This window comes from Malaclemys terrapin, chromosome 6 (assembly GCF_027887155.1).
Source record: "Malaclemys terrapin pileata isolate rMalTer1 chromosome 6, rMalTer1.hap1, whole genome shotgun sequence".
Classification (NCBI taxonomy): Eukaryota; Metazoa; Chordata; order Testudines; family Emydidae; genus Malaclemys; species Malaclemys terrapin.
The window spans coordinates 92926160-92949437 of NC_071510.1; the positions used below are offsets into that span (position 1 = coordinate 92926160).

At 37.8% G+C, this 23278-nt stretch overlaps 2 protein-coding genes across 4 annotated transcripts in view; one reads left to right on the top strand and one right to left on the bottom strand.

Moving 5' to 3' along the window:
• Positions 1-23278, bottom strand: part of NLN (neurolysin) — a 53397-nt gene that overhangs the window by 26234 nt on the left and 3885 nt on the right. For all 3 annotated transcript variants that reach the window (XM_054032302.1, XM_054032301.1, XM_054032300.1), the window contains exons 2-7: positions 14975-15231; positions 12002-12150; positions 9250-9357; positions 7663-7765; positions 3148-3308; positions 214-349 (exon numbers count right to left, since the gene is read on the bottom strand). In XM_054032302.1, coding sequence (XP_053888277.1) covers positions 214-349; positions 3148-3308; positions 7663-7765; positions 9250-9357; positions 12002-12150; positions 14975-15231 — 914 coding nt within the window. The remainder of the gene's footprint in view (positions 1-213; positions 350-3147; positions 3309-7662; positions 7766-9249; positions 9358-12001; positions 12151-14974; positions 15232-23278) is intronic.
• SGTB (small glutamine rich tetratricopeptide repeat co-chaperone beta) overlaps positions 11254-23278 on the top strand; it is a 53532-nt gene continuing 41507 nt past the window's right edge. The window contains exon 1 of the mRNA XM_054032304.1: positions 11254-11268. The gene's annotated coding sequence lies outside the window, so the exon portion shown is untranslated. The remainder of the gene's footprint in view (positions 11269-23278) is intronic.

The window sequence follows — 23278 nt, forward strand, 5'->3', positions numbered from 1 at the left end:
AAGAACTCTCTTATCCTCTCTATTCATACCAGAACTCCCATTACATTTAACATACTTGGAGAACAGACTCTTAAAAATATTAAAAGGGGTGGGGCAGAGAGCTCCTGTTCCAAATGAACCGTCTGTGCTCCAGTTTCATATTTAAGTTTCCCTGGGGTACAGAGACATGTTGCAGATCTAAATATAAAGTATAACACACAAATAAAAACAAACCTAAAAAGGTTGTTACATTATCCATGCTCTTTGCAGTGTTCACCTCCAGTACAAAGTTGGCATGTGTATTGTACCCAAGAAGTTCTGCTACTTTTGCCCTTAAGGGAAGCAACTGCCGAAGAATATTAGTATTTTCCTAGGAAAAAGAAGGCAAGGTTATGATGAATTAAAGACAACTAAATTCATATGATCAAAACAATAATTTGAATAAAATTTGAACTAAAATCATAAGGAATAGCAGACATTTTAAATGAAACATATTGAGATTATTACTCAAAAATGTTATAAATAAAAATGTATTTTTGGTAGGATTCCTGAAATTTTTGATGGCACAGTATCTACAATTTGATGGAAAGTGGTCAGAGTCCTGATTTTTCTAAGCAGTCAGGATAATTATCATTCCTACACTATCATTCATTTCATTTCACTGAAACCAAATAGCAACAGTTTCTTTTTAAGGTTACAAATCTGAGCGCTAGGAAGAGTATTATTGGGGTTTTTTGGTCAATTAGAAGTTGAGTAAAATTTATAAAAATATAGTTGTGGTGTGCATTCCAAATGCAAACAAAGCCATGCCCAGCATTTGTTAAAAATGGTGAAATCAAGAATGTCTCTACATTGTAGCTCCCAATTTGGAGAAGTGAGATGTCTTAGGATCAGAAGGAAATACTTTTAAAAAGCTATTTTTAGGGTAAGTTCAACTATGGGCCCCATCAGCCTTGAATGTGTATCCCTTTAAATATGCTAGATATGTAGTGTTCAATTCTTAGTGCTGTTTTATCTTATCTTGTACTTTTCACATTTGCCAGTGTACCAAGTACAAAAGCTCAGTTAGGCAATTGTTCTCTAATTAAATGCCTGAATGACAATTAAGGACACATAGGCAAACCCCTACTTCTATTAATATCACCATCAAGACTTCAATGTCCTCACAGAGAGAACATGGGGTGTTAAAGTCCCATCTGAAAGAATCAAAAGAATAAACTATGTGTAACCTGGAAGTATGAAAGGCAAAATCAATGCTGACAAGTTTGAACCTGTAGTGCCAGGGTGTCTAGACCATACAAATCTAATGTTTTGACCACTAAACTATCTCCTGCAGCTCAGTCAACAGGAGAATCCCTGTTTTTCATTTTTCCCCCCACCTATTCACATTGCCCATGCTACACCCATCTTCTCAGCCACAGCGTATTTAGCTGGACTCACTCTGGAGCTCACTACTTCTGTCCTTTAATTGGCAAGAGAGGTCACTGTAGAGCAGTATAAAGTGCCTCCTAGCATTCCCACTCACTACTTGTCTGTGGAATGAGAAACTGAGGTCTAGATCCAGGTTCAATGCCAAGTCTTAGAGCCTGATTCCTATTTACATGAAGGGCTTTTTACACTGTTCTACTAGGGTAAAGGGACCATAAAGTGAGCATGAATTCATTGTCCACTTTACTGCCCATTTACACTGCCAGAGCAATATAACGAGTCTTAGTGAGAGACTTGACTTTGAACCTGGATCTTTAGGACTCCCAGTAGGAACCCACTTAAGGATCCTCATTCCACAGACCAGTAGTGAGTGAGTGCTAGCGTCAAGCCTCTATCTCTAGCAGGACAGTGCCTAACACTAAAATTATGTCGATGGGCTGGACCTCAACTGCGAACATATGACAATTTGTTCTAGAAAATAAGATCTTCTCTACCACAATTTTTTCCTGTAAATATAATGTTGTGTCAAGGTTTGAGTACTGATGAATATTGGCAGCAACACAGTCTGATTCTTTCCTTAAAACATCTACAATAGCTCATATTTGTGTTAATAAAAGATATATTCAAGTACACAGAGTAGATACACTATGCTACTATACTACGTACTGCCACATAACACTCCTTTTTTAAGTGTGGTTCCTTTTACAAGATCAGGAATACTGAAAGGACTGAAGCACAATCTTCTATGGTTTCATGTTTATCATGAGAGCAAAGTGGAAAACAATTACAAGCCTGCTGGTTTCAAAAAGGAGAGATTTGCATGAAAGCAAACCGAGATATTTTAAATCAAAATCAAATCATAATAGAGAGAAATAAATCTAATCAGGTACTAAATCATGACTGTATGGAAAAGATGAATTAGCTTACTGGAACAGAGAAAGAAAAAGCAGTTTACTTGTGAGGTGGTTTATTAATATTGCATGTTATGCTAATATTTCTAGCTACCAAACAGCACTTTAAAGAAGTAATTTGATCCTATTGGTAAACAAATCTCCTAGCCATGTTTTCCAGAACACTAGGTAAGAATTTATTATGGAAGTATAAAATAAAAATGGGATGATTTGTCATACATTTTCTGCACTTTTACCTCAATAATTTGTCATTAACCGATTAAAACTAACATTTAGAAAGATTAGTTACAGAAATATCTTTTTGTTGGAGATCCTGGCATATTTATAAAAAACAAAAATCTCTATGGATCACTAAGATTAGCATGACTTTATTACGGTATATTTTGTGGGCAAGTACTTGGATAAACTAAGTAGCCGGGAGATCAGTTCATTTAGATATGTACACTATTTATTTTAAAACCTTGTGACAGGTTTTACAGACTTTGCAATATGCACAGTAATTGTGTGTGTTTACTTAAACGTACAGTTGTTTGGAAAGGGGAAAAGGTAGTAAAATCTAACTAGGTAGAATTTACTGCTTAAAATAAATTCTTAACAATGCTGTCCAAGAAGATTCTTCAGACAGTGAGTGAATGGAAGCAGCAGACAGACCTGGACTGATTTTTGTATAAAAATGATCTACAGTCAAATAGGCAGTTATGGTCTTCTTTTATTAATTGTATTGAATTTCATTATTAGAAATTCTAAAGTACCAGCTGATTAATACATTTTTTATCTACTACCATTACTAGCCATACTTAGAATTTCATAAATTAAATATCTGATGTACCTCCTTGCATCTTGTGTTAAAGGCAGTTTCCATTTTTCTTCTTGTTTCTGGAACGCAGCACTTTTTCATGACAGAAAAATAGTGGGGATACTTTAAGGTAACTTTATACTTGTTCTTTTCAGTCTTCTCTAAACTATTAATAAAGTCATCAGGAAGGGCTTCTGTGGAATATAAATTAACAACATTCAAAAAAGGATTTTTCAAGTATAAATTCTTTTTTAAAAATATCAGAACAATGTTTAGTGCATAAAACAGTAATTCATTTGTTTTACTGCAGACCAGTTTAATATAAGAAACATAAGAACAACGGTCCATATAGTGCAGACCCCTGTCTTCTGAAAATGGCTAGTGCCATATGCTTAGAGGGAATGAACAGAACAGGGCAATTTATCAAGTGATCCATTCCCTGTCATCCAGTCCCAGCTTCTGGAAGTCAGAGGTTTACAGACACCCCAAGCATCTGGTTGCATCCCTGACCATCTTGGTTAATAGCCATTGATGGACTTATCCTCCATTAACTTATCTAATTTTTTTTTTTTTTGAACAGTTATACTTTTGGCCTTCACAACATCCCCAGGCAACAAGTTCCACAGGTTGACTGTGCATTGTGTAAAGACGCATTCCTTACGTTTGTTTTAAACTTGCTGTCTATTAATTTCATTGACAGGTTTCAGAGTGGTAGCCGTGTTAGTCTGTATCAGCAAAAACAACGAGGAGCCCTTGTGGCACCTTAGAGACTAACAAATTTATTTGAGCATAAGCTTTCCTGGGCTAAAACCCATTTCATCAGATGCATGGAGTGGAAAATACAGTAGCGACGTATAAATACACAGCATATGAAAAGATGGGAGTTGCCGTACCAAGTGGGGGGAGGGGGAGTCAGTGCTAACGAGCCAATTCAATTAAAGTGGAAGTGGGCTATTCTCAACAGTTGACAAGAAGGGAGGAAAAATCACTTTTGTAGTGCTAATGAGTTCAATGTAATCAAGGTGGCCCATTTCAAACTGTTGACAAGAAGGTGCAAGTATCAGCAGGGGGAAAATTAGTTTTTGTAGTAACCCATCCACTCCCAGTCTTTATTCAGGCCTCATTTGATGGTGTCCAGTTTGCAAATTAATTCCAGTTCTGCAGTTTCTTGTTGGAGTCTGTTTTTGAAATTTTTGTTGTTGAAGAATTTCCACTTTTAAGTCTGTTATTGAGTGTCTAGGGAGATTGAAGTGTTCTCCTATTGGTTTTTGAATGTTCTAATTCTTGATGCTTTATTCTTGATTCTTTATCCTTTTGCGTAGAGACTGTCTGATTTGGCCAATGTACATGGCAGAGGGGAACTGCTGGCACATGATGGCATATATCACATTGGTAGATGTGCAGGTGAACGGGACCCTGATGGTGTGGCTGATATGGTTAGGTCCTATGATGGTGTCCTTTGAACAGATATGTGACAGAGTTGGCACCGGGGTTTGTTGCAGGGTTTAGTTCCTGGGTTAGTGTTTTTGTTGTGTGGGGTGTAGTTGCTGGTGAGTATTTACCTGAAGCAAATATCCCCTGCTTAGTCGTCTCTTTAATACGTTCAGCAGTCCCAGTCTTTTTAATCTCTACTCATCTGGAAGCTGTTCCAGACCCCTAATCATTTTTGTTGTGTTTCTCTGTACCTTTTCCAAATTTTGATACATCTTTTTTGAGATGGGGTGACCAGAACTGCATACAGTAATCAAGGTGTGTGCACACCATGGATTTATATAGTGGCATTATGGTATTTCTGTTTTATTATCTATTCTTTTCCTAATGGTTCCTAACATGGTTAGTTTTTTGGACTGCCGCTGCACATTGAGCAGATGAACTATCCACAATGATCAATCCAAGATCTCTTTCTTGAGTGGTAACAACTGATTTAGATCCCATCATTTTGTATAAATAGTTGGGATTATGTTTTCCAATGTGTATTACTTTGTACTTATCAACAGTGAATTTAATCTGCCATTTTGTTGCCCAGTTTTGTGATTTGTAATTCTTCACAGTCAGCTTTGGACTATCTTGCTTAATTTTGTGTTGTCTGTAAACTCTGCAACCTTACTGTTCACCTGTTTTTGCAGATCATTTATGAACAGCACTGGAGCCAATATATATCCTTGGGGGACCCCACTGTTTACCACTTTCCATTGTGAAAACTGACCATTTATTCCTACCCTTTGTTTCCTAACTTTTAACCAGTTACCAATCCATGAGAGGACCCTCCTTATCCCCTGGCTTCTTACTTTGCTTAAGAGCCTTTGGTGTGGGACCTTGTCAAAGGCTTTCTGAAAGTCCAAGCGCACTGTAACAACTGGACTACCCTTGTCCTCATGCTGGTTGACACCCTCAGAAAATGTTAAGAGATTGGTGAGGCATGATTTCCCTTTACAAAAGCCATGCTGACTCTTCTCCAACATAACATGTTTGTCTGTGTGTCTGATAATTCTGTTCATGACTATAGTTTCAATCAGTTTGCTTGGTATTGAAGTTAGGGTTACCGGCCTGTAATTGCCAGAATTGCCTCTGGAGCCTTCTTAAAAAAGAAAAAAAAATCCATGTTTTACATTAACTATCCTCCAGTCATCTGGTACAGAGACTGATTTAAGTGATAGGCTACATACCATAATTAGTTGATCTGCAATTTCATATTTAAGTTCCTTCAGAACTCTTAGGTGAATACCATCTGGTCCTGGTGACTTATTACTGTTTAAATTATCAATTTATTCCAAAACCTCCTCTACTGACACCTCAATCTGGAATAGGTCCTCAGATTTGTCACCTAAAAAGAATGGCTCATATGTGGGAATCTTCCTCACATTCTCTGCAGTTAAGACAAATAAAAAGAATTCATTTAGCTTCTCTGAAATTGCCCTGTCTTCTTGAGTGCCCTGTTAGCACCTTGATTGTTCAGTGGCCCCAGTCACTGTCAGGCTTCTTGCTTCCGATGTACTTAAAAAGAAGTTTTGCTGTTAATTTTTGTGTCTTTTGCAAGTTGTTCTTCAAATTCTTTTTTGGCCTGCCTAATTATACTTTTACACTTCACTTGAAAGAGTTTATGCTCCTTTCAATTTTCCTCAGTACAGTATGACTTTCAATTTTTAAAGTATGCTTTTAACGTCCATTTACATTCTGCTGTTTAGAAACAGTGGCATTTTTCTGGTCCTCCTGGTTTTTTTTTTGTTTTTTTTTTAATTTGGGATATACATTTAGTTTGACCCCCATTATGCTGTTTTTAACTAGTTTCCATGCAGCTTGTCTGTATTCCACTCTTATTTGTGTTCCTTTCAATTTCCATTTAAGCAGCTTCCTCGTTTTTGTGTGGTTCACCTTTTTGAAAGGAAATACTACTGTGGGGAGCTTCTTTGTTATTTTTACCCCCCCATATAAGGGTGTTAAATTTAATTATAGTTTATTACTGAGTGGTTCAGCAGTATTCACATCTTGGACCAGATTCTGTGCCCCACTTTGGACTATATCAAAAATTGCCTCTCCCCTTGTGGGTTCCAGGACTAGCTGCTTCAAGCAGCAGCCATTAATGGTGCCTAGAAATTTTATCTCTGCATCCCATCCTGAGGTGACATGTATCCAATAAATATGGTGATGGTTGAAATCCTCCTTCATTATTCGTTTTTTGTTTTTGTAGCCCCTCTAATCTCCTAGGCCATTTCACAATCACCTTCACCATCCTGGCCAGGTGGTCGGTAGTATATTCCTACTGCTATCGTCTTGTTATTCAAGCATGGAATTTTTATCCAGAGAGATTTTATATTACTATTTAATTCATTATGATTTTTACTTTTTGTACCTCTCGGCTTTCCTCCAGATTGTAGTTTAAAAACTCCTCAACGAAATACAACCCTACATGTTACGGTTAATTGTTAGTGACTTTTTTAAATCAAATCAAACAATATTAAAATTATGAATACCTCACTTATAAGAAGCAGAAATATATTTAACAAGATAATCCCATTTAAAAACAGATTATAGTTTTAAAAATCTCTAATTTTATTTAACTCATAAAATACATTTGACAGAGTGACCTCCAGACCCGGGATCACCAAATCCTTTAGCGAGATAGTGAATAATACAATAAACCGAAAATGAAGGCTTTAAAGTAATATTTAAGTAGCTTAACTTCCTGAACAGCAGAAAAGTGTTTTAGATAGATGGAACACTACAAATGGAGTGTGCAGCCCAATGGTGGAGATGTGAGGGGAGAGGACAGAGAAAAGCAAAGATGGGAAGAGTAGAGTGGGCTGGCAGGGTAATAAGTAACACAAGACCTGAGAGATTAGGTGGAGCAATTCCATTAAGAATTTTTAATTACACAAAGGCAATCCTGAGTTGGATCTGGAGAAGGATAGGAAGCCAGTACAGGCTGTAACAGTGTTACAATTTCATTTCCTAGATACTGTATGACAATTGAACCTTACCTAAGAACTGCACAGAAAGGATTCCTGAAATTTAACTGCAGTTCTAAAGAAAGAGAAATACAATACTCACGAAGTTCATCCTTAGAAAACATAAGAAATGTGTTTTCCTCATTGAGGTTTTTGTTGAAATCTATACACAGCTCACTCAATTTTTTCTTCATGGTCTTTATTTCCTAAATTGAATATAAATTGAACTGACCATTACAAACCAAAATTGTAACTACCTATTGCTGCCCTACATGTACAAAGAATTTAACTTTCTCTAAGATTTTCTTTTACCCCAAACTTACATGTTAGAAGTATATCTTCTTAACTCACAAGGGATTGGTCATGTAAATCAGTGGTTCTCAACCTTTTTTTCATTTGTGGACTCCTAAAAAGTTTTGAATGGAGGTGCGGCCCCTTTTGGAAATTTCTAATGGAAGTGTGGATCCCTTTGGAAATCTATTGTCTGTATATATAGCTGAATTCTGTTCAGTCAGTTTTCAGTCAAAGTCTTTTGTGGGTTCCTTAGACATAGTCCGTGGACTACCAGTGGTTCCAGGACCACAGGTTGAGAACCACTGATGTCAATAATGCTCTAAAATAGTTTTATGTATTAACGTTTAGTTCCTCCCTCTCTCTCATTTGAAAAGTCTAACTTTAATTTTAAATAAAATTTGCTGTTGTATTTCAATGGGAATTGCTGTCCTAAAGCTAATCAGTAGATGGCTCCAAAAGGAGCAGAGAGACAACAAAGGTGTGTCAACAAGCTGATGAAAAATTAAATCGCTCATAGACTAGTTTGGGACCTTTAAATATATGGCATAAAGAAAATAACATCTATGAAAGAGAACAGCATTCCAAAATCTTTTCTTAAACACAAGAAATTGGATGAGCAAAATATTTTTGACATATCAGGCTGACTTCTGAGGTGTTCTGGCTCCTTACTACCAAATTTACATACATATAGTTTGTATACATTGTGATTCATTTGTTTCTGCTGCTGGTGAGATTTTAATAATAGTCAAGATTTTACTTCACTCTGAGCCACCAACAGTCTTGTTACATATAGTTTCTAATGATCTTCTAGAGGCATCAGGAACCTTAACATAATATAAATATGCATAATCGAGATTTAAGCTTCTGTCAATTGAAGGGTTTGCACTGGGAACAATTACCAGGGAAAGACAGAGGGTCACTTCAGGTTCACAAGTCTGTGCTGTTAAATAGCGTGACAAGATGGGTGAGGTAATATCTTTGATTGGGCCAACTTCTGTTGGTAAAAGAGACAAGCTTTCAAGCTTACACAGAGCTTTTCAATTTTTGGGTGCTCAATTTTGGATGTCCTAAAGAGGTCTGATTTTTAGGGAGTGCTGCCTTCCACTTTCTGATAATCAGGCTCCTTTTAAGTTGTCTCAAGTTAGTTACTCAAAAATTCAGGAATTTAAAATCATTACCTGCTCTCAAAAATCTTGAGCTTATTTTAAAATCTTTTATTTTTATTTCTTTGTCTTGTACAAATTATCATCATTACAGTCTCTAAGAGTAAGGATGGCCTCAAAGCAGCACTTAACTGAGACCTGAGCACATAAGCAAAAATATACACTTAGGAAATTCTTCATAGCAGTGAAACCATACTTTCTTCATATTATAAATATAGGAAACCCATACTCACATTCTGGACTTCTTTGGGAAGATGGAGTCCATTCCTTTTTCCCATTTGAATTGACTTTTCTAAGTATCGCTTAGCTTCAGGCTTTAGATGTCCAAGATCACATATTTGCTGAAATTATATTAAATGGAAGATGACGAGTAGAAAAAACAGGAGTATTCCAATGTGTAAAGTTCTATTACTACAATTAAAATTAAGGACAAAAGTTACAGAATTCCAAATTGAATTTGTTAGGCCCCATGTGGGATTTTTTTCTTAACTCACTTTCACCCTAACAACCACCTCTTAAAACACAATTTTAAACCGAAATATCACTATAGCTGCCTTGAAGCTGTCTAATGCTCCATCCTGCAAACATTTGTGCACAGGCTTAATTTCATGAACATAAATAGTCCCTTTCACTTTAAGTAGGCTAGTCATGTGTTTAAAGATAAGCAATTGGTGTAAGATTTTACAGCAATCATGGACTTAATGTGTTATGGTGTGAATTTTAAACTTCTAATTATTAATGATATTTCACCTCACCCAATGTTTCTCTGAGGTACAAGATTTGTGACAGAGGTTCTAAATTTGAGTACTTTACCTTACATGATTATTCTGAGTTCTTCAGAATTAAGGATAATTGCTTTCTGAATGTCACTTTGCTGATATTTACATAATATAATTTTTAATTTCAGTTTTGAACAACCATAATATTCCATGTATTGTGTGAACAAGTCTTTAAGGAGAACTAAAAAAAGGAGACTATGTGGAATATTGGAAACTAGGGTAGTAGCAACTGTTTAAACCAGGCTGCGTTTTCTAAGGATGTGTGGGTGGGGAGGTTTGATAACATTCTTAAGCATGCCCCTGCTAGCCAGTATGTGCAGTTGGTAGGAATGAGTAGGCTTAATATTATCGCTTCATCATACACATTACAATTAAGAATCTATTATAAACACCTATATTCAAGGGTTTAAATCACTGGAGTAAAAATTTCCTATAGAAGGAAATCTGGAATATACATCTACCACATAAACTTAGGATAGAATTCTTTCCTTAATATTTGGAAAAAGCTTTTTTATTTGATTAGACATAAAAAAAAACCCATTTTCAAAAAATATTGGTGGAAAAGGATGTATAAGAGTGATTTAGGAAGTAACATAAGCACGATAAATAACTTTAGCAGACTCAGGCCTGCATTAAGGGATTAAAAATGGGCCTGGGGTCAGAGAGAGATCTAGGAGATCCTAGATCAGGGGTAGGCAACCTATGGCAGGCGGGCCGAAGGCGGCACGTGAGCGGATTTTCAGTGGCACTCACACTGCCCAGGTCCTGGCCACCGGTCTGGGAGCTCTGCATTTTAATTTAATTTTAAGTGAAGCTTCTTGAACATTTTAAAAACCTTATTTACTTTACAGACAACAATAGTTTAGTTATATATTATAGAGTTATAGAAAGAGACCTTTTAAAAATGTTAAAATGTATTACTGGCACGCAAAACCTTAAATTAGCGTGAATAAATGAAGACTCGGCACACCACTTCTGAAAGGTTGCCAACCCCTGTCCTAGATGTTAAATTATAACATCCAACTTTTCGTGGGATACTATGAAAATAAATAATATGAGATTCTCAGGGGCCCTGTTTCCACTGTACTGTTAACCTGGCCCTAAGCAGGCTCATGATGTTTAAATTAAGAATCCATGCTTTAGCCCTGAAAATTCCATGGAAATCCTAATTTGATAGAAATACTACATTGAAATAAACTAGGCTGGATTATTAAGATGGCTTCAATGTTTTCAATGGTTTTAATTCAGTCTCTCCTCTTCCTTTAGAAACTCACTTGGAAAAGTCATTCTCCAGGTGCAGTTGAGGCAACAACCTGCAAGAGCAGAGGAGTCGTGCATCATAACCTGGAAGTGGCAAGATTCAGCCTGGTCTTGGTGGAAGCAAATTACACAGCCTCATGTCCTCCACCAAAAATGTTCTTCTCCCAGACATTGTGAATTTTAGGAGTATTCAGATCTGAGATCTTAGCCCAGGTCACGTATCAGTGTTAAATAGACGATTAATAAATATCTGCATATTCTTGTACTGTTTAACTGAAGGGGGAAAACCCTCAAACTAATTTAAAGGATTAACAAAAAGAAATTAGAAACACTATAGTATTCTGAAATAGATGTAAATGCCAAATATCGTCACAAAGGGAAAATAAATAGAAAGAATACTAAGGTGAATATGAAATAATTCTGTTGACCGACAGTAATTATTGTAGATATTTATATTTGGTTTTCACACGTGACTGCTACAAATGCCCATAAATATGAACATAAGAATGGCCGTACCGGGTCAGATCAAAGGTCCATCTAGACAAGCATTACTGACTTCTAGAATAATTTAAACAATAAAAAAAAAGTAGTCATTCCTAACTCCAATGAAGTAAGAAACAGTGAACGAGTGTGCACACAAGCGTATCTGGCAGCCAAATATCAATGTGAGAGAATGCTCCTTTTCCCCCAGGTATCTGGTAAAGGTTTTCTTTAAGCAAAATCCTTAGCTTTTTGAAGCAAGAGAATTTAAATGAGGCCCCTCATGTAATACATACACTACAGCTCTATTGAGTTGATAGTGGATTTAACAGTGTTTGAGATTAACGAAGTGATGGGGATATTGAAAAGCACAGCATGTACTAATTTATTGGGAAAAAAAGTTTCACTCCTGGCACCTTACATATTCCTCTACAGGTTATTTTTAGTTATCTTCATTGTCATTTACCTGCAAATAAACAATCCTCTGAAACACATCTTCTCTCATGCTCATCTCCACATCAAAATAAGAAAGTCTTTTGTCAGCTTCTGTGCTTGCTGAGCGCACATCTTTGTTGGACGAGACATGCTGCGGGAAATCCAGCATGCTTCTTTCCACTGTTAAAATAAAAATACATTTTAAAAAATGCACCGAGCACTTACAATGCAGTCAGTCCATGTTAATTTTTTTCAAGATGAGGAACTTTCTAGGAATAGACAAGTTATTTTAATAAATCATTCTATTTAGTTTTTACACAAGCTTTCAGAAATAAACTTATATAAACAGATACCTGAAGCAACCACTGATTAGGATTTACAGATAATGAATGGATTACAGATTATGTAAAAAATGAACCAATACAATTATATACACAGTAGCAATTACAATTAGAACAAATGCATATTTCACTGATGGTGTATATTATCAAAGCCTAACTGCCCTGGCAAATGTCCCCACTTTAATCGTTCCACAAGGTCAATTTTGAGTTAGTAAAAGTTTAATACAGATATATTTAAAGCATTGAAGTAATTTTATCTTTTGAAATTAGATTAATCTTTTAAAAGTACAGAAAGTAGATATTTTTAAATACATTATTTTTAATGGATGTCACAGATTCTCTCTCTAGAATATTGGAAGTAGCAAGTTTTGAGTCTTTACAATTCTCCCTCAAATTATTCAAAAATTGGCAGGAGAAAATACAGATATGACCAAGTCTGTTTGTTACTAATAAAAGCAAGCAATAAGAAAACTGAGGGAGATGATGTGTGATTATTTTGGACTATGAGAGATCACAAGCTAACATAATTTTGAACGGAAATGAAAAATAAACTAAATTCTCAGCAATGCTGTCATGCCCCTGTACTAATAACAAACATGAACATAGGTCCTCTAATTAAAAAAGTATTTGAAATGACTAGCTATATTAATTAATTAGGACTTGATTAAATCTAATTATAGTTTTGCCTTTTAAAAAAGTGCTAATATCCTGCATGTTATGCTTTGTTCAAACATTTTACACAAAAGTGTAACAAATGCTTTTTGTCATACTAGCAGATGAAGGTTCTAAAGATTAGTTGGTTACAGATTTTAAGATGAACCGAAAAAGCTTTGTGAAAAACTAAGACACTATACACAACCAAACACTGTGGCATCTTGTTTCTCTCTCTCTCTCTCAAAATCATGGGATGAACATACAAATGTGGTTTACCCTCCCCGCCAATCTGTAGGGCCTGAATTTTATTTGTTTTGCGGGTGTTATAGTAAGATGGTTCAAATGAAGTAGTGAGTTTTACATTTTGCTCTGAAGCTCCTGAGGTTTGTGGTCATCTGGGTCTTTTCTGTGAATGAGTTCCAGGTACATGGGCCAGTTCCTGGGAAAGCTCTCTCCCCTGCTCATGTGAGTGTAATGTTCAAGGCTGACAGTTCCAAGGTTAATAGGCAGCAGAATTAAAACAAAAAGGATGTATTTTTTCCCACACAACGCACAGTCAACCTGTGGAACTCCTTGCCAGAGGATGTTGTGAAGGCCAAGACTATAACAGGGTTCAAAAAAGAACTAGATAAGTTCATGGAGGATAGGTCCACCAATGGCTATTAGCCAGTATGGATAGGGATGGTGTCCCTAGCCTCTGGTTGCCAGAAGCTGGGAATGGGCGACAGGGGATGGATCACTTGATGATTACCTGTTCTGTTCATTCCCTCTGGGGCACCTGGCATTGGCTACTTTCAGAAGACAGGATACTGGGCTACATGGACCTTTAGTCTGACCCAGTACGGCCGCTCTTATGTATTTACAGTTCTAATGGAATGCTGCTGTTGTGGGAGGTCATCATCACATATCATAAGTGATCCCTAAGGAAAGTGAGACCAGTCCCATGTAGAGCTTTGAAGATTGGGACCCAAAGCTTAAATCTGAACTAGTATTCTGATAAGACCCAGGGAAGAGAGAAGAGCACTGGAGTGATATGTACTCTTCACAGCCTCTGCAGCTGGGCAGATTGCTTCTGCGTTCTGAACCAACAGTAGCTTTTTATTTATTTATTTATTTATTTACGTTTATTTTTAATTTAAGCCTGGTAGTTTTATTCCTACACACAGAGAGCTACAATAATTCAGGCTGGAGGTCATGAATGCATGGATCACTGATCATTACTGTGACTAATTCTGAATCTGACAGGAGGCTGTTTGGATCAAGATTGTTCACGACAGTCTTCTTGCCGGCGGTAACGGGAAAGGGGTATAATAACCATAGTCATGGTTACTTGGTGCACAGAAGCTGTGAAGAGTCTAAGAGAAGGGTAAGGCTACAGACTTAATACAGAGCAGATGCCCTCACTGGAGGAGGATGTTAGAACATGAGTTCTCTGAAATGCTTTCCTCCCCCGACTAGCATCACATCAGTCACCTGATCTAACTTCAGATACTGGTCTCAGACAGGTCCTCAAATGGCTGAAGGAAAGTGTTTTTTATGTATGATGTGAAAGTAATTGTAAAGCTGGACATCATGTGTGTACTCTAGACATTTTAGTCCATGCTGTTGCACAGTGCCCCCAAGTGGCTCCATGCAGTCACTGACAAGAACAGGATGGGTCACTGAGATTTCACAGGTGAGGACTTCGAAAGTGGAGGAGCATATGCCCATCATGCTCTCTCGATGTAGTCTGAGAGAAATGAGCGAAGCAATATCAGCATAGTCTTGCTAACCCTTGCCATGTCTCTAAGGCTGGGCCGCAGAATTTCATGGCTAATCATAACAAATACTGTGGCGAGGTCAAAATGAATATGAATGGATATCACTTCTGAGATCTCTACTTTCTCTAGCCGTGAAGGGCACAGATCAGACTCACGGGTGGTAACTGCTTTTGCTGCATTGCTTCCAGAACTCTGTTTTGTGGATAGGATGAATTCAGAGAAGGAAGGTATTAGACTCCACATACTCACCTGTATACTCCACTTCTATGTCGGCCAGAGCCTGCATAGTGTTCTCATATGTTACTTTTTCAAAATCAAGCATTCCAACGTTGTCATACACTTGCTTTGTTTTCATGATCAGATCTTCTGTCCTTGTTCTGATTTGCTCTGGTGACAGGTCCCATTTCAAAAAGTTTCGGTCTGATGCTGCATATGAAGAGGCCTGGAGATGGGTAGTAATTTCCGTTCCTAATGTCATTCTCAGTAAAAGCCTTGGCCCACCAGCTCTGCAATTTTAAAAATGAATTTAGGAGATTAAGAATCTAATTGAAGCAAAAAGTCTATTGTGAATTATTTTTTTAAAAGAACATTACTTTTTTTTATTAAACAGTATTTTTAGAAACAAGAACATATTCCTTTTTAGGTCTATCCTTTCCTCTTCAGGACCCTAAATAGTTGTACTTTTAATTAAATAAATCTGTATTTTAAAATAATTCAGATGTCTGCCCTTTTTTCCCCCCTTTACTAGATTGAGGGAGTGCTATCTAATATGTATGCAAAAACAGAGATGAAACCTTTTGGTTCAGCAAAAATAGACAAAACAGTTTTTCTTAGACGACTGAGTTGTTATTCAAAACACCAGTTACTGAAACTCCATGGAAACAGACAATAGTGTTTTGTATTTTGAGACAAGGAAAAGAGAATAGGCAGTGAAATCTAGGTTATGAAGGCTAGTAGTTACATGAAACATAAACAAAATGGTAAAAACATTTAATATGGAAGTGTAAATTAAAATGGATAATTTTATATTTGCATTGAATGTCTGCTGTGTTCCAGGCCATGAGAGCAAAATATCTCATAGTCTCTTACTTCAAAATGTACTCTTTTAACTGTTGCAGATCTCATATGAGTACTTCATACCGTTTTGCTCTGTAGCTGGAAAAGGCATGAAGGTTTCTCATATCTATAAACAACCTTTGTGTTCAGTTAATAACTCTGATTAATTTAGTCAACTGTATTACAAACTTGGTTAGGCAGAAAAGTTTACAATCCCCTACAGTGCTGGGATTGACAGCTGCCTTTTCACTAACCAATACGACAATGCACACACAAAGCTATGTGATTCAGCCATTTTTCAGGAGTTTAATGGCAGAGGGGGCAATTTCAAAATTTCAGGGTGTGTGTGTTTTTTCTGAGTTTCTTTTGAGTCACCAAAATATAGGAAGAAATAAAATATCATCCCTAAAATTCAGTTATTGACCATCATGTTCTCCCAATCACCCCCAGGAATCTGTGTCTTTTTCTCCTTTCATTGCATTTCACACATTTATGACCTGCTGGATAGCCCACCGAATTGGGACTCAGGAGACCTGGGTTCTATTCCCAGCTCTGCAACAGGTCAGTTGGGTGACCTTGGGACAATCACTTTACCTCTCTCTGTCTCTGTTTCCATATCTGTAAAATGGGGATAATGACACTGACCTCCTTTGTTAAGCACTTTGAGATCAACCAATGATAAGTGCTATATAAGAGCAAATGATTGTCATTATTGCCATACTCCACAATTTCTTCCATGCTCTTCCTTTCCTTTTGTTTTCTGTGCATCTCTTTGCTTTTCCATGCTTTGTTTTGGTCCATGCCCAATTCTACAATCTATTCACTTATCAGTATTTTTCAGCACTCATCCCATTCTCCCTGTACCACTGCACCCACACACATCAAAGCCCCATACCACAGCAACCCTCCTTCTAGTTCAGCAGTCCTCTAACTGTGGCTTGCGACGGCAATCCCTACTGCGTGGAGGACACCACTTTACTCTGTACAGCGTGATCTTGCATGCACAATATTTTGCTCTTCAAAATGGCATCCTCCATACTGTCTGGGATCCTGGGAGGAAATAATTCATTAAATTGGGGTCAAGCCAGCAAAAAGTCTGGGAACCCCCTGCTCTAGTTGATCAAGGTACTCTTCTAGTTGAAGAGTAAGATACTGACGGGTCTGCAGATGTAGTGCTACCCCATTTGGCTGGGAAAGGTGTAATGGGAGACTCCTTGAGAAATCTCTCCCTCAAAGGATGGTGTTAGTAGAGCAGTCATCACAGGCATTTTTTTTTTTTTTGGGCCCTGTTGGCTGGTGGTGGGGGGTTGGGGTTTTTTTTGGGGGGGAGGGGGAAAGAGTTGTCTCCTCCTTCTTTTCCCCCCTGTTTTTCTGTTATTTTCAAGACAGGCTCTCTCTCCTTTTGTTCATTTCTCTTGCTTTCCTTTAGCTGCTCTATCAATTCTTTCCCCCACATCTCTTCCCCTTCTTTGACCCTACTGTTTATGTCTCATCTCTCTCCTTCCATGTTAATCTTTTCTTTACCCAGAGCACCTCCAGGACAGTGGGGAATCACACCTACATACATCCTAGCTGCATCAGAAGTAGATGAGTGAAACTAACTAGGAGCTGAGTGAGTCTCATCAGTTTAATTATGCAGCTGCTTCCAGCTCCATGGGAGAGGTGCTGTTTTGTGAACACAGATTTGATCATACTCTGTAGGATTCTTTACAGGGGTAATCTGAAAATTCACAGCAGTGTATTAATAGGAAAACTCAGAATCCTCATGTCCAACTTAAACCCAGAGTTAATATCTATCTATAAATACATAAATACGGACATATATTTTGCACAAACCTAACATTAGTATCTAATAGATAGTGAGAATGAAGTATGCATAGTAAACCAAGCACTAAGCCATAAGTATGGAAGAATCAGAGACAAGGATTTGCTAGAGACCATATTTTGGAGCAAAGAACCAGAGCCAAAGTTTGAGGGGGAACTGACCTTGGGAGTGAAAAAATTTAGCTGGACCAGACAAATTGTAGAGACAAGGTGGGTGAGGTAATATATTTTATTGGACCAACTTCTGTGTGTGAGAGAGGCAAGTTATTGAGCTTAATAGAGCTCTTCTGAAAAAGAGCTGACCTGAAGAAGAGTTCTGTGTAAGCTCAAAAGCTTTCCTCCCTCACCCACAGAAGTTGGTCCAATAAAAGATACTATCTCACCCACCTTGTTTCTATAATATCCTGGGAAACACAGCTAGAACACTGCATACAGACAAACTGTGACCAAGTCAAACAATGAGATGAAGATTTACTGGAAACAAAAGGGCCAAAAGAGAAACCCATTCTGTTCTACCACAATGTTGACCCTGTGCACACAATCACAAGTTGAGCAGTAGTAGCAGAGATAACTGAGAGCAACTCAAAGCCAGTTTGCCTTTGAGAAGCAAGATTTGCCTGACACAGAAGACTAGCTTGGTAGGACTAACCCACATCTTCAGGCAAATGTGATTACAAAGCAACTAGGAGATTTAAAACCTTTGCATTTACTAAGCTGATTGTTCTATGGCACGGCTTTGTAATTAAAATATTTTTAACTCCTGCTAATGAAGTAAAATAAATTATGGTACAAAGGAAGACAGTATGTGTTGATATGTTAATTGCACAAACTAATACCCAGATATAATTAAAGTTTTTTAAAAATGTGCAAGTGTAAAGTGGTCACTATTACAAGGTGACATTTACTAACAGATACCAATTCATGGTAAATGTTGATTATTTAATAGCAATCACTGTAACTGTGTTAATAGTTATTTGGGGAGTATCAAAACCAGTTTGGTACATATATAAATGCTCATAAAATTTGGCATAATAATGTAGTGTGTATGTGGCCCGGATGAAAAATGGTGACTATACAAGCAGTTTGAAAAGGGCATGGGTGCAGGGCTCCCATTTTAAGGTTACACCTTTGTAGTTGAAAGGTTCTACAATTAGACTGTCAATTATTTTGTACAGATATAAATAAGGACATCATTCTTACACAAATGTATTAATGGAAGACTATTTTTTCCTAGTGAACATGGTTTATTCAAGTCCTTCATCACAGCTCAGACAAGAGGTTTATTTTTCTTCTACCAGCACATAGAGGTGGACAATGTTGTGAGTTGTGACAATGCCCATATGTTAGAGACTTGCTGACTCTGACACTGACACATGGATAAAGAAGAGCTGGCTCAAGCTGAATGTAGGAAAGACCAAAATGATGAGAATCGGAAGAAGAAAACATTTCTACGGGCAGCTTATCATCACCAACTTTCCCTCAGATGAAGGCATTTGTCCACTTATAGTCATGAGAGTGGATCAGCCTTAGGTCCTACTGTAGTCATTACTGACCCTGAACACTCAAATAGCAACAATCCTTTTTCCATCTATGGCTAGCAAGATAATTTTGTTTATTCCTCTCTGACGATAACTCAGATCAAAGGTTGGGGCATTAGTAACTTCTGTGCTGGACTACTGAAACTCATTCTATCTGAGTCTAGATAAGAATGTAGCAGCCCACCCTGAAAATGACAAGCAAAAGAGTACAGTACTGTACACTGGTGCTCTGCCATCTACATTGGTTCCTCATTCCAACACTAGTGGGTCCATTTCAAGATTGAAAATTAATCATCAAATCCCTTAAAGGATAAAATGCTGTAATCTCTAGGACCACCTCTCTTTCTGGGCCCCGCTATGACAACTAGAATCACCTGCACACTGACTAAAAGAGTCCTGATATAGAGTAGAAAGAACTGAAGGTGCATCTTCTTAACTGCAGGCTCAAGGCTCTGGAAAACCCACGCAGATGGAACTCACTCAGATGGAGCGTTCTGTAGTCTACATACAATGCTGATACAGTATATTATGGAGTTAAACACTTTAGAAATTCACACAAATAAAATACGCATCAGCTATGTCACTGAGCAAATATATTTGTCAAGAATAACCACTGACATAGTAACTAAAACAGCAATCAGTGATACATTCTCAATTAACCACTGGGCAAAATGTTTAAATGGGTATAGAATTACTTGGATCTCCCCCCGAGGGCTTGAATGCTGGATCCAGAACACTGATAAGCACTACTTTTAATTTACAGGGTGGATAGGGTGACCAGATGTCCTGATTTTATAGGGACAGTCCCAATTTTTGGGTCTTTTTTTATATAAGCGCCTATTACCCTCCACTCCCACACTTGCTGTCTGGTCACCCTAAGGGTGGAACTGGTGACCTAACTCCAGGGCTGGCTTCAGCTTTTCTGCTGCCCCAAGCAGCCAAAAAAAAAAAAAAAAAAAGAGCGGCAGCACTTCGGCGGCAGCTCAATCACGCTGCTTCTTCTGCGGCGGTTCAGCGGCGGGTCCTCCCTCTCTTCCTCTTCGGCAGCAGCTCAAAGAGGAAGAGAGGGAATGAGGGACCTGCCACCGAATTCCCACCAAAGACCCAGACGTGTCGCCCCGATACCAGACGGAGTGCCACCCCTTTGAATTGGCTGCCCCAAGCACCTGCTTCCTACACTAGTGCCTGGAGCCGGCCCTGCCTAACTCTCTCATTACATTAGACAGCAGCTTTGAGTAACAAAAAAATAAAATCTGTAGCCTAGCACTAATTATTATAACTGCCAGCAAGTGGATGTTTACATCTGTTGGAGACAGAAAACAAATGAGAAATGCTAAGTAGCAACCATCTAGTATTGGAGTAGTAACAACTCTGATTTCTCCAGTCTCCAGCTGATGGTATAGAAAGTAACCATTTGTATGGGCAAGTATAGAGTACAATGCTCCAGAAAGGCTTGAACTGATCAGTGTATCTTGCTAACAACAACATGGGACACTGATATCTTTAACTTTCTTGACAAAGAAGTGTAATATAACTTATCGTGACAAAGTCACTAAAGGTTGCACCTCTATGAACTATTTAAACACATTTTGTAACTCCCCATCCTGATATCTCTCTCAGTAAACCAGAGAGTATGTTATGTCTACTTAGATAACAGTGAGAATATGTAAAATAAAATGTAAATAAAAAATGCACTATGGGTGAAATCCTGGCCACACTGAAGTTAATGGGGGCTTTTCCAAAGGCCCAGGATTTCGTATCAGATGTCTACATAAAATTGTAAATAAACATGAATTCTCAAAAACTCCAGTGCCCTAATTATAAAATAAAGCCATATGGCATAAAGAATCAATGGACGGACAGACAGATGGACGGACACACACACCTCGAACTAAAACCCTGGTCCCTCAGCTCCAAAAATGAATGTTTTTGCCATCTGAGATAAAGGAGATAATCTTTAGCTGTTAGCAGTGATAGTTCCCTGATGCTCTTTGTGGGCCCTTTAACATACACATAAAGCCAATTAATTAGAGTTGTTAAAATGACCAGGTAAAAAGTAAATAAAATAATTTAAACTAGATTTTTATGTGTTTAGAGTTAAGGATGACAGAATAGTACAAATAATATATAAATTACAGAGGTGACACAGAGGTGATCTTCTAAATATGTATATTTTCTTTCTAGAAAGTTAACAGTTTATGAAAGAGAGACAAAACAACACGAGAATGAATGTAAAACTATTGTGGAACCAAATATAGATCATATGTTGACATCAGAATTTTATAAAATCTTTACCCTCTTTGAGGCCTAAAACTCTTGGGAAATTACAGTTTTATTTCCAATCACAAAGGCTTGCCTGACAAGCCATTTTAAAAGCTTTAAGGAAAAAGAAAACATAAAATTTGGCCAGAGGTGAAGTGAAGATATAAAAGACTTATCAACTATCTGAATCATATATTCCAGAATAACTATTCAGTAACTGCAGACTGATTCTGAATGAGCAACATATGTGAATGAACCTCGGACATAAATCCTAAGATTTAACCCAGTGATGTCACCACGAAACAACCAGACAAAATTAAATATAAAATAGTGTCAAAAAAGAAATCCGTGGATACTCTTGAACAATTAGATAGTACATTTCCTCATAGGGAAAAGACAAGAAGAAATGAAATACTGGTCTTCCTCACACCTTCCCATAAAGGGACCAAAGCTTGCAAGATGCTGAGCACCCCTTCATCTCCCAATGACTTCACGGTCCCTTGTTTTGTTAACAGAATTAAAATAATTTTTGACTAATTTGGCCTTTTTCATTATAGAACATTCTCAGAGGACAGACTTCCTGGATAAAATACCTTTGCTAGCTTTATTATTTTCAATAAGGCCTTCTTCCATCTGCAGCCAAATAAAAGGAATTGTATTTTCCTCTTGTCATAGTTCCAGGGTAAGCTGGCCCTTTGATCCTTCACTCAGTGTCTTGGTGGGCTCCCCTTTCAATTGATAGGCCCAGCCCCTTCATTTCGCTCAATGGAATCCTATGATTCACCCCACTTTTATACTGGCTCTCCGGGTGACAGCACCCCTTTTTACCACTCTTGTTTTCTCAACAGGTTTGGTCTCTACTAGAATCTTTCCTTCAGGAGCAGTGATCAGTATGAAAATGAAGGTGACTCCAAACAGTTTCTTCAAAACAAAATATTATTTATCCATCCATTGGAACACAGTTGTCAGAGAGAAAAGGGCTTAAAGAAAGAAAGGCCTATAGGCATATTATCTTACCTACAGCCACTTGCCCATACCCAGCTGACCCCTTCTGCCTCCCCTGTCGGGGGCCCTGCCGGTAAGATCTGTATGGGCAGGGCCGCCGACAGGGGAAGCAAAAGGGGCAGGGACATTAAAGCGCTGCCATGGCAGCGCTTTAAGGATGGTCCTTTGCCGCCGCAGCACTTTAATGTTGCTGTGCCCCACCATTGGCAGGGCCGCCGGGGGGAGAGGGAGGGGAGAGGGAAATGAAAGAGATAAAGTGAGTTTTTACGGAAAAATCACAGTGAAGCATTAGAGATAAAAACTTCTAAATTTAAAACTCGTAAAAAGAAAGAGCATCCACCTGCAGTTTCAGGTACCACGCCCGCCCCTTCCTGTCCCTCTGCCAGTTGTTAATTTTTTTAAGTGTTTTTTAAAAAGTGTTTTTTTCTCACCTGTTTGAAAAATCCAAACAACAGGGGAAACTAAGTGGCTTATACATAGTAAAAAACAGTGAAAATGACTGTACACAAAGGGCTGTAAATACACAAACCGAGAAAACATTTTTACCTTTTTTTTCCCAGTTATAGTGACCTTTGGAGCTACTTACAATAGCAGGTAAATACTTTTAGGACAGAAACTTGATTTCTAAATTGATAGTGTCCCTTTAACCATAAGTGGACATAGCCAAGAGCTCTGGGACGGGATAGCAATGACAATGTGCAAGGAATATACGTATTATTTGTATTACACTAAACAATTAATGGAGATATCCTATCTCCTAGAACTGGAAGGGACCTTGAAAGGTCATCGAATCCAGCCCCCTGCCTTCACTAGCAGGACCAAGTACTGATTTTGCCCCAGATCCCTAAGTGGCCCCCCCAATGCTCAA